This window comes from Pipistrellus kuhlii, unplaced genomic scaffold (genome assembly GCF_014108245.1).
Source record: "Pipistrellus kuhlii isolate mPipKuh1 unplaced genomic scaffold, mPipKuh1.p scaffold_m20_p_10, whole genome shotgun sequence".
NCBI lineage: Eukaryota > Metazoa > Chordata > Mammalia > Chiroptera > Vespertilionidae > Pipistrellus > Pipistrellus kuhlii.
The window spans coordinates 17862572-17890336 of record NW_023425405.1 but is presented as its reverse complement, the minus strand read 5'-3'; the positions used below and the strand labels follow the sequence as shown (position 1 = coordinate 17890336).

General features: G+C 38.5%; 1 protein-coding gene across 2 annotated transcripts in view; it reads left to right on the top strand.

Moving 5' to 3' along the window:
- The window catches only part of DGKI (diacylglycerol kinase iota), a 375198-nt gene that overhangs the window by 268682 nt on the left and 78751 nt on the right, over positions 1-27765 (top strand). For both annotated transcript variants that reach the window (XM_036428029.2, XM_036428022.2), the window contains 2 exons: positions 1276-1376; positions 27199-27278. In XM_036428029.2, coding sequence (XP_036283922.1) covers positions 1276-1376; positions 27199-27278 — 181 coding nt within the window. The remainder of the gene's footprint in view (positions 1-1275; positions 1377-27198; positions 27279-27765) is intronic.

Genomic DNA, 27765 nt, shown 5'->3' with positions numbered 1-27765 from the left:
TAGAACAAATTGTTTCCTCTACCCCTAACAGAGTTGTAATGAGATTAAATGTGTGTGTGTGTGTGTGTGTGTGTGTGTGTGTGTGTGTGTGTTTGAGATGGGAGTAGCAGCATTCTGACAATATTTTTAAAGTGTCATTTCTTCCTTCCATCCATCCTTTCCTTTTTTCTTTCTTTCCTCTCCTCTCCTACCTTCCCTTCTCTCCCTTCCCTTCCCTTCCTCTCCCTTCCCTTTTTTCCCCTCCCTCCCTCCCTTACTTCCTTTGTTGAAATAAATGAAGTAACACTATTCTTTTTACTTTAGTAAATGGTGACTTTTATCCCATTATATAAGAAAAAAGAAGTAATTTTTTATTTGAGAAAATTTTCTGAACCAATGAAATTTAAATATAATATCTAGGGACAAGTGGGGATTATGTTACATTGATATATTAAATAAATATATCGATTCATAATAGTGAAGATGAAAATTAAATTGATTCATTCAACTGATACCATAATTAAACTTGTTTGAAAATATTACTTAAGAGTATTCAAGAAATCCAGGTAAAGTCTGTGAAGATGAACAGGCTGCTTCGGAAAGTTCGCTACCCCCTTTATTGTTTAATATTCTGAACTAGAATGGATTGCATTCTTTTAAAACAAAATACATACTTCATTCCCTTCCTAAGGAAGGTACATGGTGCACATTTTTAATTCTGGGTTTTATTTTGTGGTTCTCAGAGTCTCCCTCACAGACAGTGTTCACTGTGATATGTTTTGACCAAGAGTTGCTCTCAGAGACTATTGAGGTGTCTAGCGCTATTTCAATCTCACTTATGTGCTTTTGGGGTCATTAGTTTGCTTTTTATAGTTTTCCTGTCTCTCATGAGGGTCAAGCTGCACATTTGGCTGTTACGGCATATTTGCCTAGAACATTTCTTTATCACTCTATCCACTGTTCACTGTTTCAGATTCACTGCATGTAATTTATTGTGAAACTAAATACATGATCTTAGAACTTCTACCAAGTTAATACCAAATATGATATGAGTGGTCTCCAGAAGCTTTTCCGGCTTATTTCTATGTTTTTAACCTAAATTTCAGAAACTTGAGGTTCTGGGGAAGCGTTCTCCAGGTCATTGCTATAGTCTGTAAAAAACCCACTGTTCTGTTTGACTGTGAACTTTCTCTTCTAAGCACGAGGACAGGATATGGCACTTAGGCCCTCTGGGTGCATACACCTCCCAGTTCCACTCTCTCATTTTAGTCTGACTATGCGGTTCTTGTTTTGCAGTCCCCAGTCTATCCCAGACCGCCTGAGGATCCGCGTGAACAAAGTCAGTTTGCAAGACTATGAAGGGTTCCACTATGACAAAGAGAAGCTCCGAGAAGCTTGTAAGTTGGAAGTTCCTTGTTGATTTCCTGTGGCCTGCCTATCTTCATCTTCTTGATCTTCCTTGGTTTGCTGGATAGATTCACCTCTTTTTTGAAAACCATGGTTAGAGAAATGAAGGGAAGGGAAGTAACACAGGAACTCCAAGTGATGATAAGTGGGCTGGAAAATAGAATTGGGAAATGGAATAAAATTATCCAGCTCAAGATGCCAAGTTAGGACCACTTGGTTTATTAACCACTTTGGTCTTGGTTTTATCTAAAACTAGAGACCTGGTGCATAAAATTTGTGCATGGCAGGGTGGTGGATAGTGGGGGTGTTCGTCAGCTTAGCCTGTACCCTCTCCAATCTGGGATCCCTTGAGGAATGTCCAGCTGCCCGTTTAGGCCCGATGCTGGTGGGATCAGGCCTAAACGGGCAGTCGGATATCCCTCTCACAATCTAGGACTGCTGACTCTCAATTGCTCGCCTGCCTGCCTTCCTGATTGCCCCTAACCACTTCTGCCTGCCAGCCTGATCAACTCCTAACCACTCCCATGCCAGCCTGATTGATGTCTAACTGCTCCCCTGCCAGCCTGTTTGCCCCCAACTTCTCTCCTTTGCTGGCCTGGTCATCCCTAACTGTCCTCCCCTGCATGGTTGATAGCCTCCAACTGCTCTTTCTTGCAGGCTGGTCCCTCTCAACTGCTCTCCCCTGCTGGCCATCCTTTGTTGGCCATCTTGTGTCCACATGGGGGCAGGATTTTTGACCACATGGGGGCAGCTATTATGTGTTGGAATGATGGTCAATCTGCATATTACTCTTTTATTAGATAGGATAGAGGCCTGGTGCATGGGTAGGGGCCGGCTGGTTTGCTCTGAAGAGTGTCCAGGATCAGGATAGGGGTTCCCTTGGGGCATGGGGCAGCCTGGTCCAGGGGCCTGTGGTGGTTTGCAGGCCAGCCATGACCTCTGGTGACCCAAGTAGAGGCCCTAGTATCTGGAATTTATTTACCTTCTACAATTGAAACTTTGTAGCCTGGAGCAGAGCCAAGCCTCCTGCTCCCTTCCTGGCTGCTGCCATTTCTGTTTGGATTTGTTTATCTTCTATAATTGAAACTTTGTAGCCTTGAGTGGAGGCTTAGGCCAGCAAGGGCAGGCGGAAAACTTGGCTTCTTCCATTGCTAGAGAAACCCAAATCTCCTTTCTGTTCTCTGTGGCCGTAGCCATCTTGGTTGGGTTTATTTGCATACTTGCTCTGATTGGCTGGTGGGTACGGCTGGTGAGCGTGGCTAGAGCGGAATGATGGTTAATTTGCATATTACTCTTTTATTAGGTAGGATGAGAACAGAAAGGTGGTGACACCACATGGTAGAGTAGCATGTAGAATAGGTGTCTTCCTGGAAGCTGGAAGGACTGTCTTCATTCTTCATGACAGTTACCAGTGAGGATGCTTCTAGCTGTTATGTAATTATATGATGTCCATAAATGGCCCAAGTCACATTCAATGTCATGATAAAATGATTCCTTGAGGATGTGTCACTGTTTCCAAAATCTTAAATTAAGTCAATATATGAATTATTTCTCTATGTTCACATTTTCTAAATATTTCTTTAAATAGAGACCTAATTTTTATTCACTACATCTGTCCTTCAGTAGTTATTGGGCACTTTTTTTTTTTTTTTTTTTTTTTTTACATTCTAGTCACTATTTGAATTCTCTGTGGCATGATATATGAGAAAATTGGGTAAAATTTCAAAGATAAGATCACAGCTGTGTTAGATATTAGGGCCCAGGGCCCCCCATAATTATGGGGGTCAGTAGTCACTTGCAATTAAAGTCAGGGAAGATCAAGTCCAATATCCAAGGATACAGCAGGGATGCTAATAGAGAAAAAGGCATTTTGTACAAAACCAAAGGTTTATGAATTAAAACTCCAAACTGGCTCCTAGCGTGAACCTGCCTGAGATTGTAGAAGACGCAACTAGTTAAAATTGGCAGCGGTGGAGTAGAGATGCATCCCTGAGAGAATTTCTTCCAAGCGCTTGTTTCTGCACCTGTGAATTGGAGTAGGATTGGTGGAGGGGAATCCTGTAATTCAGGGACCCTCTCAAGAGTGCATGCAGGGACTTTTGCATCTGGAGGTGGTGATGAGTAAGGACCCATTTCCACGACACTCCAGTCACCTACTAGGGAATTCAGTGTGAAATTACTGCCTTCTGGGTTCTCTCTGATGCTTCAGCTTCCTCAGTCCTCTCAGCTCTTTTCTATGTCAATACCGGCTAGTCTCTCCCACTCTGTCATTTACCCTCATTTCCTTTGGTAAGAAAGTTGGAAGCGGAGGAGGGGTAATTCCCCAAATTACTCCTTTCTAACGGCCATAGATTACACTTTCTAATGTAAATGAGATTATAAGTGACAGATTAGTACAAAATCTAATTTAACCCATAATGTGATGTATATATATGTTCGAAATGTAAGGTTTAGTTACAATGTAAATGAAACTGACTTTCAGAGAAAACTAACTATAAAGAATAGTGGTTTTATTCTTAAGTCAAACAAATAAATTACAACTTTTTGAAAAATAAAAATAGAGAAGGGATCTCAACTTTGTACTATTTTGCAGCTTACCATCAACTCTGAAGCAAGTCCATTGGGAGTGGGGAGGCATTTGGGACTTTTGGTTTCTCTGTGCATTTCAATAACCTGTTCCATCTATTCTATCCATTATCTGTCCATCATGGCCAGAGATAGTTGTGATCTGAGTTTCACAAGAAGATGATACTTCTTGGCAGGTGCTTTACTCATCACATCTTAATGTGATAAAATCTCTGTGTGAGGAAACTTTCTATATCAAATTGTAGGAGGTGACTGGGTACACATATACATCCAACAAATTCAGCAGTGTCTTTGAGACCCAAAGAACAAAGAAACACTCAAATAGGGAATCCAGGATTTAAAATTTTAAAAATTTGTGTTTAAAGATTATAATATATTAATTAGAAGTAAAGATGGACAACTCAGGCATCCTGCTTTTAATATATGGTGATGGCGCTTCTAACCTGTGGTTGTACAGGACGCTTTGTCCTTTGGGGTTTTTACTTGTTTCTAACCCTGCTTTGCTTGGCTTCAACTTAAAACTAACTATAGGTTCATGGGAAGGCTGGCAGAGGTCAAGTTGAGTATAAAGGGAAACACCAGTTCAAGTCCATGGGTGACATGCATGCCAAAATAGATATCTTATTTTACAAGCATTAAATGAAATTCGTAGAACACACATAGATAAAAGGAGTCTAGGAATCCACTGATCTGCATCCCAGAAGATAAAAGAGAATGAATCCTCTTAGGTCATTTATTTATTGTCCACATTCACAGTCAAAATAGTACAATAGAGCAGTCCTGCATTAGGTGGCTTAAAAAGTAGTTCCCTTTCTTGATGAGACAGCAAGCCATTGATCCAGGCATCACAGACTGTTTGCCATCACTGTTTAATAGAATCTTGCTCACGTGCCTGCATCATTATTTATATTACATTACAAATCGAATGTTTGTTGTCTAACAAAGCCTTGCTTTCCTCTGTAAGGCAGGACTCCTTGGTGATTTACAGGATGGCAGCCCTTTTAAATGCCTGGCTTGTTTCAGCACATAAAAAGATGACTGAGCTATTTCAGATACATTTCATTCTCTTTTCCTTTGTCTCCAACTTACCTGGGGGCATTCACCCTAATATTGCAGAATAGCACGGAAAGGTTAGCCCCTTTCTCAGCTCTTGCTGGTAAATTTTAGACTTATGTAAAGCAATTTGAGCCTTATTCACAGGGTTTATGAATTATTAACCCTGAGATAATGTTTAGACTGTCCAAGGTTGGCAAATTTGTTCAACTTAAAAGTTAGAACATAAAGAGAAAGTGGCCATATTAAAAAAAAAATTCACAAAGTAAATTTATAATATAATGACAGCAGAGACTCACTCTTATAATACAAATAAAGTATATAAAGAAGTCCATATAAAGCTCATCATTATGTAATTGTTGGAGTGCAAGCAGGCCTTAAAATATCCCACAATAACATATTGATTACTTTGAATTAATGTTACTTAAGAAACAGCCAGTGTAAGAAAAACACTGCCCTCTCTGTGCCCCTAAAAATAGGACATAAATCTCCCGTGTTAAAGGCCCTCTTTTTGGACCTGGAGGCAGAGATTTCTCTTGTCACTAAATTTAAAGAACCCAGCGCCAAAGAGTCTGTATAAACAAACCTGGTTTCCTCTTTATTAATTTACTACCGAAGCCCAAAGTGTTTAGGTTCCTCACTAATCGATACCAAACCTTGCTTAGATAACTTTCTGACAGACACTAACTTTTTTGTCCTGTCAATTCTTCACAAATGTATTGTTTATCTAAAAATCATTAAAAGGCTTCTGAGTCAATGATTTCTTTGAGCTTCATTTTATGATCAGAAAAACCATTTTTTATAACTGCTCATGCATACATATTAAATTGTTTTTGTCCTGTTAATTTAGCCTTGTGTCAAATTTATTATTTTATTATTAGACTAGTTGTAAGAAGTTAAAAAGTTTAGGAGGTGTATTGAGATTCTTTCCTTTCCCCAATGTAGTCTAGACAAGGAATAATCAGTTTTGAAAATCTGTTATCTTCCATCATCATCTATTTGGCCCCCTTTATTCTTTACAACCCCCAACATCTTTTGACTTTGGGTGGGATATAATAATTATATATAGATTATGTATCATAGAAGTGTACATTTGAAGCCTATTAATGTCACCCCAATACATTTTATTTATTTTTTTATTAAAGGAAATTTGTTATATTTCTAACTTGAAAAGAGTTTCATTGATATACGATCTATTTTTTATATCTCGAAAAACTTGATACTGGCCAAGATTTAACTCTATTCCACATAAACTAAACTACTCCTGGCATTAGCTTACTCTGCACTTTTGAGCTGCTATGATAATTCATACATGTCTAGGGCTTAAAACACAAAAGCAAAAACCAGTTTAGAACTAATTGAAAGCAGATGTAGACTATAAAAGCAGGAGGGGACTAACATTTGTTTTATAGCAGATATTACATGCAACAAACCTTTTATATACATATCTCAGTATATTGGATATTAATAATGTACTAGAGGCCTGATGCACGAAATTTGTGCAAGGGACTCAGCCCTCACGGCTGTGGTGGCTTGCTTCCACAGTTTTGTCTGGAAGGTCTTCCGGAAGGACACCTGGAAGGACATCTGGAAGGTCGTTCAGCTGTCTGGTCTAATTAGCATATTACACTTTTATTATTATAGGTAATATATAATGTATAATAGATAATATATAATCTTAGTATATGATTCTGTGGTAAAGGCTAATGATATTGTAATGAAGTTTTCCTGTCTTTTGTTTACTGATTTAGCAAAAGAGCCAGAAATGTGTATTTGAATCTTACGACCTTGACCAAGTAATTTCTCTGATCACCAAATATCTCATCTCTAAAATGAGAATAAAATTGCAACCTCATAGAGTGCTGCTGTTGCTACTGTCACACTGTTCCTTAATCTCAGGTCCAAAAACCCAGGCTTAGAGCAGCGGACCTCTTCTACACCTCAAAGTGCACCCACCACCACCCACTGAGTCACTTTCTCACATTCCAAAATAGAATGTAAAACTCTGAAAAATGTCACAGAAAGATTGTGGGAGCAAAACACAATTAATCATTCAATTTACTTTTTTAAAATTTCTTTATTGATTAAGGTATCACATATTTGTCCTCAGCCCCCCATTCCAATCCCCCGCCCCCACTCCACTGATGCCCCCACCCCCTATTGTCCTTGACCACTGGTTAGGCTCATATGTGTGCACATAAGTCCTTTGGTTGATCTCTCCCTTTTATCCCCATCCTCCCTTTGAGGACCAACAGTCTGACCCATGGCTCCTTATCTCTGGGTCTGTTCTTGTTCATCAGTTTATGTTGTTCACCATTTCCCCTAGATGAGTGAGATCATGTCCTACTGGAAATATACTTATAAGAATCAAAAATGAGACAAGCAATAATCGTTATGCTGAAAGGCATATGAATCAGTTTGTAGTGAGTTTCTTTCTGGGCCAACAGTTCTTTTGAGACCCAATTTCAATGTCAAACAGTTCCTTATGTGTACATGTCAGCAATGATGTTTCAGTCCTGGATGGTGAACAAATGGTGGTAATGCAGGTCCAACCCTCTCTTTTACTGTGTTGACTAGTACAAAAGGCTGCCATGATGGCAACATGTTTAAACCTACGAAACATGTAAACACATAAAGCTCATATCTGGTGATTTGGCCAGATATCTGCAAATTCCTTTTCTTAAGTTTTAATACAGTCTCATAATTGCATTATCTGGTATGCATCATCCAATTTTATAAAATAAACCTTTTTGTTTTGAATTTTTATAGCTTTACAAAAGAGTTGCAAAGGTACTACTGAGATTATCCTATATTCCTCACCCAGTTTCCCCATTGTTCAGCATTTTATACTACAAAGGTACCTTTGCCAATGAAAGTGATGTTGCTTTATTCCAATTAACTAAACTCTGGCCATGGTATTCCAAGACCCAGTCCAGGACATCACATTTCATTGAGCTGGCATGTTTCCTAGCATTCTCTGGTCTGGGACACTTGTTCAGTTTTTCTTTTTCTTTTTTTCTTTCTCATGTCCTTGATGGTCTTGAGGGATACTGGCTAGGAATCCTGTAGAATATTCCCTAATCTGGCTTTCTCTGTTGTTTTACTCTTCATTAGACTGGAGCTAAGGGTTCCTGCTAAGAATACTGCAGAGGTGAAGTTCCCTTCTTGTTCCATCTTATCAGGGGTTACCTGATGTTCACATGACATCCCTGGTGATGACAGCCAGATCACTTGGTTATGGTTGTATTTGCTAAGTTTCTCCACTATCTCAGTACAATTTTTCCTTTTCCCTATGCTATTCTCTGTGAGTGAGTCACTAAGTCAAACCCGTCTTCACGCTGGGGAAGGTGGATCACTGGATTTTCCATTGTTTTCAGTTTCCATATTTGAACTCAATTGAATTCCATAAATATGCCAAAATGGTGGAGTCATCCACTCGTGGATGCATCCATGCTTTCGAAGGCTATGTATTTACAATAGTTCTATGCTAGACACCACACCAGATGCTAGGCATGGAATGATGATACAGATATTATTTAATCAATACATATTTATTGAGTACTTACTCTGAGCAAACAGTGGTGAACAAAAACCAAAACCCCCCCAAACAGAAATAGTACCTGATTTGCGAGAGCATTTGTATCATGTGACATGGATTATAATAGAGCTATAGAAACCCTTAGTACCTGCTTTCCTAGCATATATATCATTTAAATAGCTAGAGGAAGGGAAGGAATATATATGCAAGAATGAGAAGAGCTAATCTGACCTCTCATTAATTATATGGCCTTGGTAATGCATTTATCCTCTTCAGCCTTCAGTTGCCTTATCTGCTTAATGCAGTGGTTAAGTTAGGTCTTTCCTGAGGACACACTACATTATAATAAATCCTTAGGCCTATAGGAATTACATCGGATTTAAAACTTTGTTCCTGACATGTTTCCTTAGGAAAATTTTTAAAACTCCAGCATCACTCATTATGATGAGTGGAAGTATTTGGAGCACACTGATTTTGCTAGAAACATTGAATTTTTTTTTTCTATCAATGGCTTCATCTGCAGTTGAATCTTTCCCCCTCATTTAACAAGTTGACAACCATGCTGTGCAGGAGAGATTAGGCCTCCGTTTGGTAGAGGTCAGCGTTCTATTTTGAAATCTGAGTTAAGAGATATCAATCTGTCCTCAGAAGGCACTGTCCATCCTTTTGCTGGTGTGTTTATGTTTATTCCTATGTTCAAGAGACAACATTTACGCAGAGTTTTATGATTAGTTTCTTTTACTGTTCTTCTCTTACATTTATTTTTATTAAAAATATAATAATAATGATAATAATAATAATAGTTAACACCTATTGTACTATCACTGTGACCTAGGAAATTCTTAACTTTTCTACACATGTCATGTAATTTAATTCTCCAGACCTCTCTAGGTATTACTTTACATATTGAGCAACTAAGGCACAGAAAACTTAAAGAAACCTGCCAAGGGCCTGGCATTCTGAACATTTATTTAATAACTATTTCTCCGGGCAATAGTTCTTTTTTTTTTTTTTTTTTTTTTTTTTTTTAATGAAATACCTTTAATAGCAATTTTGTTTTTAAATCTTTCACAATCTCATTTAAAATGCCTTTTTGTATTTAAACTGACTTTGTCTTAATTTACTCTGGTTTGTTGAACAGATTTCTGGTTTGGGATCTCTCTCTGTACCCTGAAATAAATAATAAATTCATAAATTCAACTGATATTCACTGACCACTGGCCATAGTTCTGGAACCAGATACAAGGCTAATATGACATTCTAAGGGAAAGAAGTTGAAGGAGTTGGCAGAAACAGATGGATTCTGGATCTGTTTTGGAGATAATGCTGGTAGGATGAGATGGTGGATTAGCTGTACTCTGTGAGAGAAAAGGTGATCCGAGGATGCCTCCCTCTGAGGTTTTGGCCTCAAAAACATGGTAAACAGAGGTAGGGGAGATAGACCCTCCATACAGTGAGATAGAAAAAAAAAAAAAAAAAAAAAAAAAAAAAAACCCCACAGGAGAGCTTGGTTGAAAGCCAAGAGAATAAAAATGTTTTACAAAAGGGGTGACAAATGTCAGATGCTCCAGAGAGGTGTGGTAAGGGTAAAAATGCATCCTTGGATTTGGGTAGAGAATGGTTATCAGTAACCTCACAAAAGGTTGAACAGTGAAAAAGGTGCAAGTGAATAGAATGGGTTCATATGCAGATGGAAGCAGAGGAAGAAATCCCTCCCCTCAGGCGTCTCCGATGGCTGCTTGCTGCTTTAAGGTTTCATCTGTAAAGGGGAAGAAAGGAGTGGGCTGGTGCCTGGAAAGGGATGTGCAATTGAGAGAGGAGCTTGTTTCTAATTGGTAAGATATAGCCAAGTATGCTGATGGGACCAATCCACTGGGAGGGCTGATGATTCAAAAGATGGAGGGCCAACTGCAGGAACATTGCCCTTGGGAATGTGAGATGGGGTTGTGCACAGTGGTTTCCAGAGTACAGGGAAGGAAGGCGGAGGACGGGCACAGAGGCAATAGATGGGATTAGGGAGAAGCAGAAGTTCTATTCTGATTACTTTACTCAGTGAAATAAGAAGGAAGCCTACTAGCTAACAGTAGGAAGGGGGTGGGTATCTGAGTTCAGAAAGAGGCAGAAAGTTTGAAAGTCAATTTAAAGAGCAAGACAATGAGTGGCCATATCTAAAGAATTGCTGAGCAGCACTTTAGATATGAATCACCGAATTCATTAGCTTTCATCAGCACATAGACCGACGCCTCAGGTCTTTGGGGGGTCTTGACTTATAAATGAGTGCACTCTCTGTGTTCTAACTTCAAAGATTCAGATGCCAGGGGGAATAGTAGGCTGAAAGATGATCTTGTTTTTAATATAAATTTCTTTGTTGTCTAATTCTGTTTATGATCCAAAGTCATGCTTCGTTTATAAGAAGATAAGAAGTACTTTCAGCACTGTGCTGTGTGAGATGCTGATGTCAGGTCTCAGACAAGGAAATGAACTTAAAGTGTGGATAATGATGTTCGATCATTTTATTGTTAAAACTTAGTCCTTGGTAATGAGAACAATCAATTATAGGTATATTTTTTTAAATATATTTTATTGATTTTTTACAGAGAGGAAGGGAGAGAGAGAGCTAGAAATGTTGATGAGAGAGAAACATCGACCAGCCGCCTCTTGCACACCCCCCACTGGGGATGTGCCCGCAACCAATGTACATGCCCTTGACCGGAATCGAACCCGGGGCCTTTCAGTCTGCAGACCGATACTCTACCACTGAGCCAAACTGGTTTCGGCTATAGGTATATTCTTAAGTCTCTTCCTGAAGGATTGTGTGTTTTGTTTTGTTTTTCCATTGGTTTATTCCTGGCCTCCAAATTCCAAGTTCCTCTCTGTATCTTTTGACCTGATCTCCCTACTATTCCAAATTCAGAAAGTTTGAATATAGGTTAATTGTTTTCTTTAGATGTGTCAGAATTAGCTAAGAAAGGTAAACCTAAAATGTGAACACTGACCTTTTCTTTTTTAAAAAAATATATTTTTATTGTTTTCAGAGAGGAGGGGAGAGGGATAGAGAGAAACATCAATGATAAGAATTATTAATTGGCTACCTTCTGACCCCCTACTGAGGCAGGTTGAGTCCACAACCCAGGCATGTGCCCTTGGTCAGAATCAAATCTGGGACCCTTTAGTCCGCAGGCCAACGCTTTATCTATCCACTGAGCCAAACGGGCTAGGGCTTGAGAACACTGACCATTTCTTAAAAGTTCTTTTTTGCATGGACTATTGTCAAGCCAAATATTCTCCATTTGAAATTTAAGTTACTCAAATTAGAAACCGAAATGCAAGGCAATCTAGGTCTGGCAAGGTAGCTCAGTTGGTTAGAGCATCATCCTGAGATGCCAAGGTTGTGGGTTTGATCCCCAGGCAGGGCACATACAAGAATAAACTAATGAATGCGTAAATAAGTAGTGAAACATCAAATCAATGTTTTTTTCTCTCTCTTTCTACTTCCTTTCCTCATCTCTCCCCTCTTTCTCAAATCAAATAAATAAATAAATAAATAAATAAATAAATAAATAAATGCAAAGCTCTAAATTTCAGGATATTTCTAATTTAACGCTATAGTAAAAAATAATTCCAGATCTTCAATAAGATGGGCATCTCTACACATTCTTTCAATCTGTTGGTAAAGATATTATCTGAATAGTCCCAAGGACAAAAATATGGGCTGGTTTAAAAATAACCTCTTTGCAGATTGACTCAGTAGCACAATTTTATTTGCTAGTTACATGGGTAAAAGCTACAGGCCTTCCGTCGTTCAGATGGTGGAAAACGCTCTTTCTTAATCCTTAGTGTGTTTCCTGAGTCACCAATGCACTGCCACGCTCCTGGAGTCGCTGATAAGCAGAATCAGAGTGTTCCCTAGGTTGTCAGATGCTAGGGGTGTGCTTACTTAAAACTGCCCGATTTCACATCTCTATATTGCAGCTGTCAGAGCATAATTTGTTTATCTTTTTTGCTTCCAGAAAGAGGCTTGGGCTCCTTCAGCAGATTTTAGGAAATATTTCTGTCATTAATGTTCAACATGTATCCAATCAACTCAGACATTCGGAGCTGTGTGACTAATGCATCCCCAGCATCTCGCTGTTGGTGACCTTGCCTGTCATAACACAGTGTAATGGACAGTATGGTTTTGAAATTGTTTGAGAGATTTGAACCAGTGCCTCTAACCATCCTTCTGAGCATTACCCAAGCTTTGGGGACAGTTACAAATCTTTGCTTTTGGACACATAATGTTTCATTTGCCTTTCACATTTATTTGGCATAGTCAAGATTCCAATGTCATAGAAATTTATTATCTCCCTTCCAATACCAGAGCAATTGCAAGATATTATCAGTGGTGGCTCTGCCCTGGATCTAGGATTTTGCAAATACCACGTTTCTGATAAATGTACCTGGAAAATTTATAGTGTTTTCCAATGCCTGTCATCAAGTACATTCTAGAAACTCACAGTAAAAAGCTTCTGTCACATTTAACACTGGCAATGAACTCCAAGGAATTTTCCAAGTCATTTGGTTGTGCTTAGAATTTCATTGCTTGTGACATGAGGAATCTGCATTGAAATGGAAACTGCCCATCGAAAATAGAAATTTGCATCATCGTCAGTAAACTTTCACATTAAGTTGGAAGATGTTGACATTTCATAGAACTATTTGATCTGGACCTTTGGTTTCTATTATTTATTAGAAAAGAGTATTGGGCCTTTGCCCATACTTTCCCCTGATTTGTCACTGGTAATACATGAATTCATTAGAAGTAGGAACAAAGGCAGTTTTAAACATGTTAACCATGATTGGGTGACATTCTCCATCTGACTCCTTTTATCTTTGTTCAGAAGACTGCTTTAACATCTTTTTTTTTTATTTTTATTTTTTCTTCTCACCTCTGCTTTTCTATTTATCATGTTCTTTATGCTGATGAGTGGAAAACGGAAAAGAAAAGGATCTATAACTGATTCTTAGTTCCTGTGGTGTTATAGTCTAAGCTTTGGTGGATGTCTCTGGGCATTCGCTTTCCTCCTCCTTCCTCTCTCTGTTCTCCAGACTTGAGTATAGTCTTTCCCAATTCTGCTTGTATCATTATTCTAACGCTAGAGGCCCATTGCACGAAGATTCATGCAATAGACCTTCCTCCCCCCCGGAACTGGTTTTCCTCTGGCACCCAAAACTTGGGCCACAGTGGAGCCAAGCCTTTAGCCTTCAGGCTTGACTCTGACCTCAGTGGAGCCAATCCTTCAGTCTCCAGCGAAGTCAAGCCTTCAGCCTTCAGGCTTGACTCTGGCCTCAGTAGAGCCAAGCCTTCAGCCAAGTTAAGCCTTTAGCCTTTAGTCTGGGCTCTGGCTGCAGTAAAACCAAGCCTTCAGCCTTCAGCCTTCCCCCTTCAGTGGAGCCAAGCCTTCAGCCTTTAGGCCTGGCTCCAGCTGCAGCAGAGTCTTTAGTCTTCAGTCTTTACTTGGACAGAGCCTTCAGTCTTCGCTCCATGCCTGTGTATGCAAATTAACCCTCCATATTTGTTGGGTTTATTTGCATATCCACTCCTGATTGGCTGGTGGGTGTCGTGCAGGTATTGCCAATTTGCATGTTTCTCTTTTATTAGTATAGATTCTAATGCAGAAACCCTTCTCAGATTTTTAGGTGTTATCAACTGTGCATGAGGCATTTATAAGTGGTCTTTGCCATCCATCAAGAGCCACATTTATATTATTTTTACAATTCATCTCCCCCTCCCTACTTGCTCCCCCTTGTTTGTTTTTCTGTACTCTCTCTGGCTCAGTTTAAGTAAGTTAGAAAAAAATTGTAACTGCCACATTCACTCTAAACAACTTTGAGTCACCCTTGTTCCTTTCCCTTCTCACATTTTAAAGAGCTGATTCTTTGACTTCATATCTCTGTGATATACCTCTCCTTTCTTATCTTTACTGCCACTTCTTTATTCTAGACTTCACCATTACTCATGTCATTTACTAATCTTCTTACCACTCACATTGTCTTCCATTACTTTATCATTCATACCTCTGCCAATAGTTTGCCTAAAATGTTGTCATAGAAAAATTGCACTAGATATTTTCAATACATATGAATAGGAAGGAGAAAGTAGACTCAACTCTGCTATAAAACAGGTGGGAGATTCTTTAAGCACTGGGATGAAGTAGTATTAATAGAAAAGTAGTACAGGACTTTAGTGGAAGAGGTTAGTCAATGCCATTAGGCTATCTGTTTGCTAATTGTCACCTATCTGCAACAATTAGGTTCCTATCCATCCATTCAGACTATAATATAGAGGTACTATCTTCCTAGAATGATTACATTTCAAAGGGATGGCTCCCAGTTCCAGGTATTTGAGAAAGCTTTTCCAGGGTGGTAAAACTGGCAAGAGAAGATTTTCTTTCTTTCTTTCTTTCTTTTTTTTTTTTTTTTTTTTTTTAACATATTTTATTGATTTTTTACAGAGAGGAAGGGAGAGAAATAGAGAGCTAGAAATACCGATGAGAGAGAAACATCAACCAGCTGCCTCCTGCACACCCCCTACCGGGGATGTGCCCACAACCAAAGTACATGCCCTTGACTGGAATCGAACCTGGGACCTTTCAGTCTGCAGACCGACGCTCTACCACTGAGCCAAACCGGTTTTGGCAAGAGAAGATTTTCATCTCCAAGGGACAGAGAAAAAAATTACAATTGAAAGTCATCTTTGTAAAGAAGGGGCCTATAGTCAAGGGGGAAAAGAAATCTAAAGTTTAGTGAAGCTAAGACTTTAAGGTCTCCTGGGTCAATGTAAATCTGAAATGTAAATCTTCTGTTGAGAACCCTTTAGCATCTCCACTTCTTGTTTGTTTTTTTGTTTGTTGTTTATTTTTGTTAATCCTCACTTGTGGATATTTTCCCCATTGGTTTTTAGAGAGAGTGGAAACGAGGGAGAGAGAACCATCTATGTGAGAGAGACACATCAGTTGGTTGCCTCCTAGTCAGGGCTGCCAGGGCACATCTCAGCTACTTAGCATTAAAAAACCAAGCCTCTGGCTTTGGGTCATCCCCCTTTACTCTGCCACTACCAATCTTCCTAAGTCTTCAATCTTTGCTTCTTTTTATGCCTCGATTTCTTAGCATCTAAGGATGGTCTACGACTTAGACAATTCCCTTTGTCTGAAAAACTCTTGTTGAACGACCTTATTTTCTTCAGCTGGAAAATAACTCCTTGTGGGAGTATGTCCTGTCTTGGGAAGTGTGCAGTCCTCTGGGTTCTGGACATACTGGTTCTTATCTGTCAGAATTCCCAATCACAAGGTACATAATTAGTAGGATGATTTTATGTCTCTCCCCTCTTCCAAGTCTGAGACACTTTGAAGGCAAGTACAGTGTTGTATGCCAAACTCCTAGCATGATAATTGTTCCTGACAAGAAAATCCTCTAAACTTTGTGCTGAATGATTGAGTGACTTGTAGACCTGGAAAACATTTTGGCACAATTCTTTCTTTATATGATATAGATTTGCAAAATTATGTGAAAATGAACACAAGGATTATTATTTAAGACTGTAAGTGCCAAAACACTTCAGAGGATTTTTTTTTAAAAAGTGAGTTGCATGTCCCTTGAGTCGCCATCTCAGTATAAAAAGAAGAATTTCATGTGGAGTCTGAAACCCAGATTTGTAAAGAACCTACTAGTTTTTGAAGAGCTACCTTCAAAGTATTATCTTCACATACAATGCAATGAGCACTACACAGGTACTTTTATCTGATGGGTGACGTTTTGAATTAACTTTGGAAAGGACTCTGTTTAGTTCAAGCTCTAGAATTAAAACTGTAGGATAATTTTTAATGACAAGAACAAGGGGTTTTAAAGCCCATGGCAGACCTAGACATGGCATGGTGAGGTATACAGTTCCCAGGTGTTATGTTTTTTCTTGAATGCCAGTATGCCTGTCACTTTCCCCTGTTGGCTCCAGGTGGGGAAAAGTGAGTTAATGATGACAGGTTGCTATAAAATGGACTGTAGCACACTGGGGGAAAGCATTGGATTGAAATATTGTCTCCTCATTCTGTTTAATTGTTTTCAACTATCAAGTTGGGATTTTAGTTCCTTGAGACCTTGACATACTGGAACTAATGAGATAAAATGAAAAAATTCCACTTGTCCCTTACCATTTTCCTTTAGGTCCTTCCTTCCTTCTTTCTCTTCTTGACTTAACTTCTAGTCTCTATTCCCATTAGCCTGTTGACTTCCTGAAGAGTGTTAACACTATGGGTAAGAAAGTTGATAACATTTGTTTTTCTGTGTGTCAGTGTTCGTTTATATCAGCAAAGTATCTTTCTTTTGGAAATTCAGAACAATTTACTTTCTCTTGCTTTTTTATTTTTTAATTAGTAAACTTTATTTTTGGAGCAGTGTGAGGTATACAGAAAAATGAAATGGAAAGTACAGAGTTTGATATAGTCAAATCACCCCAACACCTTGAGCACACATTTCCTTTTTTACTAACATCTTGTATTAGTGTTATACATTTGTTACAATCAATGAGCCAATATAATACATTATTAACTAAAGCCATACTTTACATTTGGGTTTACAGTTGTATTCTACAATGTTAAGGGTTTTCACATATATGTGATATGTATCCACTATGATAGTGTCATCTATAATAATAAAAGCATAATATGCTAATTAGACTAGACAGCCAAACTACCTTCTGGACATCATTCCAGATGTCCTTCCAGACAAAGCTTTGGTGGCAGAGGCTGAGGCAGAGGTGGTTAGGGGCCATCAGATAGGCAATGGAGCAGTTAGGGGTGATCAGGCCGGCAGGGGAACCGTTAGGAGGCAATCAGGCCAGCAAGCAGAGGCAGTTAGGGGTAATCTGGCAGGCAGGCGGAGGGGTTAGGGGCAATCAGGCAGGCAGGCAAATGAGCAATTAGGAGCCAGCAGTCTTGGATTGCAAGACCGATGTCCGACTGGGGAATTGGACCTACACTGGCAGTTGGGCATCCCCTGAGCGGTCCCAGATTGGAGAGGGTGCAGGTCTGGCTGAAGGTCCTCCCCCCCACCCCCTGCACAAATTTCATGCACTGGGCCTTTAGTATAGAATAGTTTTACTGCCTTAAATACCCCTTGGGCTCCACCTATTCACTCATTCCTCTTTTGTAACCTCTGGCAACCATCTTCTCCATAATTTTGCCTTTTCCAGAATGCCATATAGTTGGAATCAAGCAGTATGTGGCCACATCAGACTAGCTCCTTTCACTTAGCAATATGCACTTAAGGTTCCTCCATTGTCTTTCATGGCTTAAGAACTCATCTCTCTTTGTTTCTGACTAATATTTAAGTGTATTATGACTGCTGGTTTATTCATCCACACACCTATTGAAGGCTCTCTCTCTTAATATCTCTCTCTTTCTCTCTCTCTCTCTCTCTCTCTCTCTCTCTCTCTCTCTCTCTCTCTCTCTCTCTCTCTCTTCTCACCTGAGGATATTTTTTTCCCCATTGATATTTTAGAGAGAGTGGAAAGGAGGGAAAGAGACAGAGATAAATATCAATGTGAAAGAGTCATAACCATTGGTTGCCTCCTGCATGTGCCCTAACTGGGGGCCTGGGGATGGAGCCTGCAATGGAAGTACTCGCCCTTAATCAGAATTGAACCTGGGACCCTTCAGTTTGTGAGCCGATGCTCCAATAAGCTAGTGCTGAAGGACATCTTGATTGCTTTTAAGTTTTGGCAATTATGATATAAACATTCATGTTCAAATTTTGGTGGGCACATAGGTTTCAACTAATTTGGGTAGAAACCAAGGAGTGCAATTGCTGAATGTTGTGGTAAGAGAGTTTTTGAGGTCTTTTACTTTGGAAAGAAACTGACAGGCTATTTTCCAAAGTGGAGGTACCCTTTTGCATTTCCACCAGCAATGAGTGACTGTTCCTGCTGCTCCACATTCTCACCAGAGGTTGATGTTGTCATTTTTTTCAATTTTAGCTGCTCTCATAGGTACGTTGTTTTAATTTGCAATTCCCTAATGACATACCATGTTGAGCAGCTTTTTCATATGGTTTTCTGCCATCTATACATCTTTGAGGCAATGTCCAGATCTCTTGCCCAATTTTTAATTAACTCTCTTATTTGTGAGTTTTAAGAGTTCTTTGTGTATTTTGAATACCAGTCTTTTGTCACATATGTGTTTTACAAGATGTTTTTCCCCCAGTCTGTCTTGTTTTTTCATTTTTTTAGCAGTGTCTTTCACAGAGCAGAAGTTTTCATTTAATGCACTCTAACCTCTCAGTGTTTTTTTTTCTTTCATGAATCTTGCTTTCGGTGTCATCATTAAAACAAAGCTTACCTAGCTTTTCTCTTATGATATTTTCTAGATAACAGTTTCTTTTTCAGACTTAGTTTCCTAAGTCTGCATATAGATTGATGGAAAGAAAATGAGAACTTGACATAAACTGAATTGATTATGTCAATAAATCTTAAAATTGATGCCTAAGGAAAAGTCGTTTTAAAAATATATATCTCTGAATATTAACATAAAATACATCATTCTAAAACGGTCTATATTTTTGATGGTTTGCCATACTGTTCCAAATACTTTCCTGTTTTATCTCTGTGATTTATTTATTGTTCTTTTCAGAAAGTGACAGCTTTTTTATTTAGCCTCTGCAATTGTAATGTGTTTACATATACACTAGAGCTTAAACCCAATCTTTGCAAACACCTGCAGCCCTAAGATGCTTTTTCTAAAAAAGAAGGTCTCGTACCATCTTTTAATGATCCCACTGAAGACAGTTTTGTTTGTAATGTGAACAGGTAAATAGCCCCATTTAGCTGCAATTCTGTTTTAACAGGAATTGCAGTGTAATTGCTCATGTGTCACAAAATTAAATCCTTTCTTTTTATTTTTAAATGCTGAGCTTTCAGCCCTTTCTTTTCATAGTAACACCTTGTGGAACACATCACAGTATCTTGCAGGGAATGAATTAGCTGCTCTGCATTTTCTCCCTTTTAAAAAATCCTATTGAGAGTTTCATGTGGATTTGGTGGCAAAGGTGGCTTTCTCTTGCTTTGGTTCTGAGTCTTTGCTTGTGTCATAAAGCACCCACCTGTGATTCCTCTCATCTCCTTGTAGGTTTTGTTCTTTTATTTACATGCTGCGGGTTAGTTCCAGTCTCCACATTTGGTCTGCTGAAATTGCTTTGAGGCTTTATGAATGACCAGTACATGCTGATAATAGAATTAGGGAAGTGATTAATTTAATAAGGCTTAGAGGGGTGAATTTAGGATGGATTTTCTGATATTACGTGCTCTACTGGCACTGACTTAATCTTTACTATAACCCAGACAGGTAGATACTGTTAAACAAAATTCATTTGATAAATTCGAAGATCTAAATGGCTTAATTTAAAAATTTATGAATTAAACTGCATCCTATATAGCAAACAGAATGGAAGGCTTTTATAATCAGAAAGAAAGTTCTGCACATTGTTTCAGGCAAGGTCACCTTCTTTTAGGGAAAAGCAGGAATCTCTCCCAAAGATTATCTCACTATTGTTGATCTGATAATTTCTGATTGATGAGTTAAAAGTCACATTTCTGGGAGAGGTTAAAACTGCAATGAGCTTAGGTATTACGTCGTGATTGTTGACATGGGGCCTAGCACAAGTGACTCCATTTTGGGCCTATTGTCCCTTCCCCCTCCTTTTTTTTTCTCTTCTTTTTTTACTAGTACTATGATTATTTACTTTATATAGTCTTCACATAAGAATCAAGAGCAAGGTAATCTAATTGAATAATCAAAAGTGTCTGTAATTATAATTTTCTTTAATGTAGATGTTTACCAAGGATAATTAAACATTAAAATGAATGCAATGAGAATACCTATTATAGCAAAAACTACTCAGTTAATAAAGTCAAATGTTAACCATATTTGGAATTAATGTGAAGTAAACACTCTATCAAAAAATCCATGGGAAACACTTTTGAATAGCTTATACATCTGTAGGAATGAACTTTTCCCACCTGATATGAGAACCCGAGTCTTATGTTTGGTTTATGTTAATAGTCAATCAGCTCTCCAGTTCAATACTGGAAATTCTAATGCAGAGATTTTAATAACAAAATAAGTTATGAAATTTTCCAAAAACAATTCTGATTAAAGTCTGATGTATTCGTGTTATCTCTGCTGTCCTCAAAATGATTAACATCCTGCTCACAGTTTTATAGTTGCATTTCTTTATAAACTAAGCAACAGTCAGCTTAATTCTATGACCCCTAAATTAAGTACAAGGTTATCTCAAGCCTGTCAATAGTTTTGATGACCTTGATTCACAGACTATCAGACCCCTGCAGTTGCCTGTTGGAAAGGGAGGGAAGTACAAAGTCTTTAAATGTGTCTCTGCTACTGCCAAGTGTGGTCATGAAAATATATTTGACTTTACTCATAGTGTCTGAATCCCACGGTCTTGCTTCATTGCCTGGAATTGTTCACCATATCTTCTGCAGCCTGCTGATCACATTTTCCCCCCAGTTCTTGTATAACTTTAAATGCATCCTCACTCCTTGGTCAACATGTCACGGATTTCTGGTTTCACTTCCCTGAGCTCGAGGTTGAAGGCTTAGAGAGACTCCATTCTTTACGTGGCCCATGTTTGATGGGATGTAGGAATGGTTTAGAATACGGGCTCTTGAGTGAAAGAAATTTGGGATGAAATCTTTGCTCCATTTAGTAGTTATAGATGATTACATTCAGAGCATGTTACCTAATCTTTCTGAGACTCAGTTTCCTTGTTTTAAAAATAGGAGTATTGATGTTCACCTCTTAGGATTGGGACAAAGGTGCAATAAAATGATGAGCTGTTTACATCATTATGTAAGTTACTTTTTTCCTCCTCTTTCCTCTCTTCCTTGGCCTCTCCCTCCTCCTTTTCCCTTCATTCCTCTCATCTTCTTGTTCTTCCTCTTCCTTTTTCTTTTTTCCCTTCTTTAGATCAGATAATCATTATTATCATTTTCCTGTTCAACCAGATTTATTGCACCCAGGCCTAAATGTATCATTTTGCTTCATGTGTATACAGTATAACCCTTGTTACAAGACTGAAGTTTGTGTATCTTTCACTATAAAATGGATTAGATCACACCCCCTAAGCAGGTGTGCAGTAAAGGTCTGTTCTGACATCGCTGGTTTTTCTAGAGGGGCAGGGCTCTTCACTAGTAGAAGGCCACGCCCTGTTCTTCTCTCACTGCCAATTTGAGCCAGCAGCTTGGCCTCAGAGCCCCTGTGTCGAGGCCAGCTCCTTGCTCAGGCCATGGGAAATAGTTCTGCACCTAGGGAGTCACAAAATTGTGTTTTTACTTACTTCAGAGTCCCTTATATTGTGAACTCAGTGGCCTCAACGTAATTCAGGCACCTCTTTATGGTTGTCCCAGAGTAGAATCTTCTGCAGAGATCTCTGGGAAGGGCTTTCATCTCTGAGTTGGTCCATGAGGGTCTTTTGTTTTTCCTCAGTCAAATAACTAATTCACTTGAGGAAATTGTTTGATTGTCTTTTGCATCATACTGCCAACTCTTTGTAAAACATTGTTCAGGTTTTCTTAAAAAAACTCTAGCCTGATCCGTGTGGCTCAGTGGTTGATTGTTGACCCATGGACAAAGAGGTAGCTGGTTGGATTCCTGGTCGGGGCACATGCCCAGGTTGCAGGTTTGATCCCCAGTAGGAGGCGTGCAGAAGGCAGCCCATTGATGATTCTCATCAATGTTTCTATCCCTCTCATTTCCTCTCTCTCTAAAAATGAATAAAATCATGTTTAAAAAAAAAAAAACTCTAAGAAATTTCAATTTATTAGATTTTTAAAACTTTGGTTTTTAAAATTTTGGGCAATTCAAACCCATTCATAGAGTACTTGAGCTTGGTCTCTACTCTGATTCTGCTTATCATTTGTAAAGAAATCTATAGTTTAGAGACCATACTTTATTTCAGTGCATCTACTTTGGAAGTTTTTTACAGATAAAAGAGTATACTTGTGGAGTGGTTGCTAGAAGATTTTGGATTTGTTGAAGATGAATGATCTCAATTTAAGCACTGTTTGGCATAAATTTGCATAATGAGTCCAAGTAGTCCTAACTTCAAGTATAAAAGGCAAAATTAATTTGTATGACTTGTTGGCATTTTATTTCACACATAAAACCCAGAGCATCCACATATAAAATATATAATGGGTTTTTTAGCCAATTAACCTAATCACAGTCTAAATTATGCAGCATTTATATAAACTGAAATAGGGAAAGGGGGTTAATTGAGGTCAGATCAAGCCTAAGGGGGGAGCTAGATCAAGCTCATGTTTTGGCTGGGAAGATGTAACTGGTAGGATAATTTTCTTAGTGCTGACGATTGCCAGTTAATTCCACAATGTCTTTCATATTTCTGTATGTAAATTTATCAAAGCTTTATTATTGTCTTAGTTGGCTAGGGTTACTACCATAACAAAATATCATACCCTGCATGGTTTAAACCATTTATTTTCTCACAGTCCTGGAGGCTGGACTGTCCATGACAAGATGCTGGCTGACTTAGTTTCTGGTGATTGTTCTCTCCCTGGCTATAAATGGCAACCTTCATGCTGTGTCCTCAGGTAGAGGGAGGAGAGAGAAAGAGAGAGTGCCCACAAGTGAAAACTCTATGGTATCTCTTCTGATCAGACTACTAACCTTATCAGTAAGTTCCATCCCTCATGACTTCCTCTAAACCCAATTATCTCCCTAAGGCTGCATCTGCAAATGCCATCACTTTGAGTTTTAAGGCTTCAACCTATCAATTTTGGGGGCACACAAAATTCCGCCTGTGACAATTATGTTAGCCCAAATGTCAGGCATGCTAAAACTCAAGTGCTCCTTAGAGGATTAACACTTTAATCAATCATTAGTCATTTATATACTAAAGAATTAAGAATCATCAGAGAGCATGTTTTGATAGGAGGGACAGAGAAGTGAATAAGAAAGTGAGGATAAGAAAGGTAGGATAGAGTAAAGGAAAGAAATTTGTCCTCAACCAGCCAAGGAATACAGTTACTAGAAATTAAGAAACAGATTTGATCCAATTAGGTAGGGACAAAGAGAAAAGAAAGGTGGTTATTTTCTACAAGTTTAGTTTTCTCTTAACCATGTAAGCCCCCAATGGAAATGTCAGATTACAGTATCTTCACATTACAATATTTTTCCCATTGCAGAAAAGTAGAAGTTAGTTTTAAGTAAATAGGAATATAACTTATAGAACTATTACCAGCTAATCTTTATAGTATTATGACAAATGAAAAGATAGATAATTGGATGAATCCACTTTCTAGCTAAAGATGCTTGAAAGAGAATCAAGGTAGTGAAGGAGAAGTAATCCATGTTTTGGTTATCCATCTTTAGATATAGTGCTCCATTTACCAGTCACAAAGTCCTAGGAGATACCTACTGACTATAGACTTCAATCCGAGGATCAGAGGAATTGAGTAACTTGCATGACCAAATAGTTTTAGTGGTAATTCATAAAACCAAATCAGTGCTGGGAATGAACCCCAGAAAGAATGGCTGTAAATCCTTTCTACCACACCCTGGATAAATTGAACAATTGTCAGTAATCATGCAATGACTTTGTGGTAGAGGAGGCCTTTCTCTTTTTAAAAAAATTCCAATAAATAGCTAATAATAAAAAGCATGGTTTCTCTTAATAAGCTTCTTGAGGACAGGCAAAGCTGCTGATTTTAAACTCATAGTAGAAGTGAATGACACATCTTTGAAAACTTCTCCTGGCTATTCCTTGTTGACTCCACATCTGAAATATCCATTGTTTAATTTCAGTTTAAATATCTGCTACCAAGTACATTGAATGGATGACCAGACAAACCCAAGGGTTGATAATAGAAGGAAATCAGGGGTGTTGACAGGATTCCGGTGTTCCTATAGAATGTCTCCTAATTTAAGCAAATAGTTAAATATTGATTAAATTTTATTCCTTTACATTTATGCATTTGAAATTAAAAGAAGATATCCTTAAGCAAGATTTTAACATAGGCTCTCATGTTAATTTTTACTATGTTCTGCTGCCACAAACTTTGACTTATATTTTAGGCCAAAATTATAGCTTTCCTCGTCATTCCTTATGTAATAGTTATTGTAAATCCTTATTGTCCTCTTACCTCAGTGGATCGCCTTATTTGGATCTATTTAGTAGTCTAGCTGAAGATGCATACTTTAATCAATTCCTCAAGTATCTCCTTATGGATTCCCTTCCATTTCTGTCAAAGATGCATGATTATCCGGCTGAAGACTTTTTCAATGTTTCTGTTTATATTTAAAAAGAAGGAAACATGGGACAGTTGCAGGGTTACTCCCTCTGCTTACTGCCTCTCCTGCTTAGTATTGAGAAGAATGGACAAAGGCAAGCTCCAACCCAATGCATGCTCTCTCCTCTTGCTCCAAACCCTTGCTTCTTTGCTGACCCTGGAACGTTTTCTCAGCCCTTAAAGATACACTTCCCTTTCACACTTGAACAGGTCCTAAGCCTGTCTTCCTCCCACATTTTACAAGCTTTTATTGAACATCTACCGTTTCTCGACCAGACATTGGAGCGGTAAAGGTAAACAAGTCTTATATCTGATGGGAGAGCCCATACTCACTCACAGGCTTACACATCATTGTCAAGATGATGGCTGCTTTAAGCTGTATGTGTGCAAGACTTTGGGAAGCTACAAGAATGGGGTAGAGGTATGGATCTCTCCAGAAGAAACCAATCTGGGAGGTGATATTGAGAAATAGACTCTTTTCTTTTCCCCTCGGTCACCCTTGCTTCTCTAACTGAAAGACCTAATGTGGCTTCATATCTTCAAAAAGCCTAAAATCTGAGTTTTAGGCAAAAATTAGTCCCTCTCTCCTACAGTTTTCAAAAGACTAAGCTCACATATTTACTTTAGCTTATGTTAGATTATTGTTATTTTTTATTTATATGTATGTCTTCTCGACTACTCGGTGGGTTCAAGATTTTTCCATGCACTTTAAATGTATTTTATTATCTGTATTATTAAATTGTAAAGCATTTTCAAATCCATTTATTGATGATTAGGCTTTAAAAATAAATTCAATGAGTGAAAGGTTTTAAAAAACCTTTAGTGAGTACTGCTGTCATATCATCTGCTTGCTGGTTTTTAGCTGGTTAATTCAAGATTTTGATATTTTCTTATTAAAGCATGGATTTAATAATATAATTGTACTTTTAAAATTAGAAATAAGCACATGCATTTTTTGAAGTTTTGTGAAGGAGATAATTTTTTCAGTATTTCAGGAGTCTTATGGTTATTTCTGAAGTAGGACATTCTGTCCAATAGAGCCATGGTATGACATTTGTCTCAACCTAAATAGGGTGTTTAAGGCACTTAGTAGCTTCACTTATTGTTTCCTGCAGACTTGCCACTACCACATTTACACTGACCATCTTTAAGATCAGTTGGATTTTTTGTAACCCGCACCTGAGGAGTGAGGATATTTTTTTAAAAATATATTTTATTGATTTTTTACAGAGAGGAAGGGAGAGAGATAGAGAGCTAGAAACGTCGATGAGAGAGAAACATCTACCAGTTGCCTCCTGCACACCCCCCACCGGGGATGTGCCTGCAACCAATGTACATGCCCTTGACCGGAATCGAACCTGGGACCTTTCAGTCCTCAGACCGACGCTCTACCACTGAGCCAAACCGGTTTCGGTGTGAGGATATTTTTCTATTGATTTTTAGAGAGAGTGAAAGAGAGAGAGGGAGGGAGGAAGAGTGGGAGGGAGGGAGGGAGAGAGAACAGAAAGAGAGAGAGAGAGAGAGGTGAGAGAAACACATTAATTATTGCCTCCTACACATACACTGACTGGGGGTGGGGATTGAACCTGCAACCCAGTTATGTGCCCTTGATCAGAATCAAAACTGAGAACCTCCGGTGTGCATGCTGACACTCTAACCGCTGGACACCACTGGCCAGGGCAAGATCAGTTGGATTTTTAAGCTGTTAACCTTCTGGAAGCTTTTTCTTTTTTTCTTTAACATTATGCCTATTTAGTTCTGCTTTTGGCCAGCAGTTAGTAATGGCGCCTTGAGTAGGTGAGTCTCTCAGACTGGGAACTATTACAAACAGACAGAAATATTAAACCCCATACTAGACACAAAGAAGTAAGTGTCCAGGATCATGATTTTTTTTTTTTAATTTCTCTCTGATACTTTGACTATTGTAAATGGAGGCATATGTTATCAGCTGGCTGTGCTGCCAATGCACCATTTCCATGACATTGCACTTCATATCAGAACCAATGAGAAGAAGTGAAATGAAGGCTGGCGAGGGGACAACATGGTATTCAAGAAAAGAGTGTGACGAGATTAATGTGGTTAATTCAAGATTTTGAGATTTTCTTATGGAGAAATGGAGAGATTGAGATCAGAAAGGAGGTATAGGGAGAAGTTTGCATTGAACTATCCAAAAGAAAAATTATATTTCAGAGATTTTTTTAAAACCCCCAGAAACACATGTATGCCCATCTAGAAAAATCAAATATTTTATTCTAGACTTTTCTCTTCTCTTCCCCCTTAGCTATTCCTCTGGGTATTCTAGTTGTGCATGGAGACTGTGACTTGGAGACTTGCCGTATGTACATAGATCGCCTACAGGAGGTGAGTTTCTAGAGCCACGTATACATTTTGCTCAGTTTTCCATCTTTTAAAACAATTCCCAGCCATCTTTATTTGTTTCCGAAATGATGCATTTGGGGAGGAAATGGAAATGTGGTGGCCTTGTCTTTTAATCACACACCATACATTTTCCTGCTCAGGTGGTAAAATGGGAAAGGATCAATTGGGTTAACTATAGTGTGGTGTTGTTCTCCTGTGATCCATACTGCAGCTTGGAACTGTAGCCAGACTACATCCCTATAATTTGAGGTCTACAGAATGTCAAAGGGCACTAATAAATGATGAAAGGAAACAGAGGTTTGGGCTTATTTATTTAAAATTTTGTATCTAGCACAGTCTTTTGTGCAAGACAGCTAGATTAAAAAAAAAAAAAAAGGTAAATTGAACAGGAAATAAAAACTTTCTATATTTCATAGACATTTGTGTCAGAACACAAAGAAATAGTCTATTTTTTTCCCTCTCAATCAGA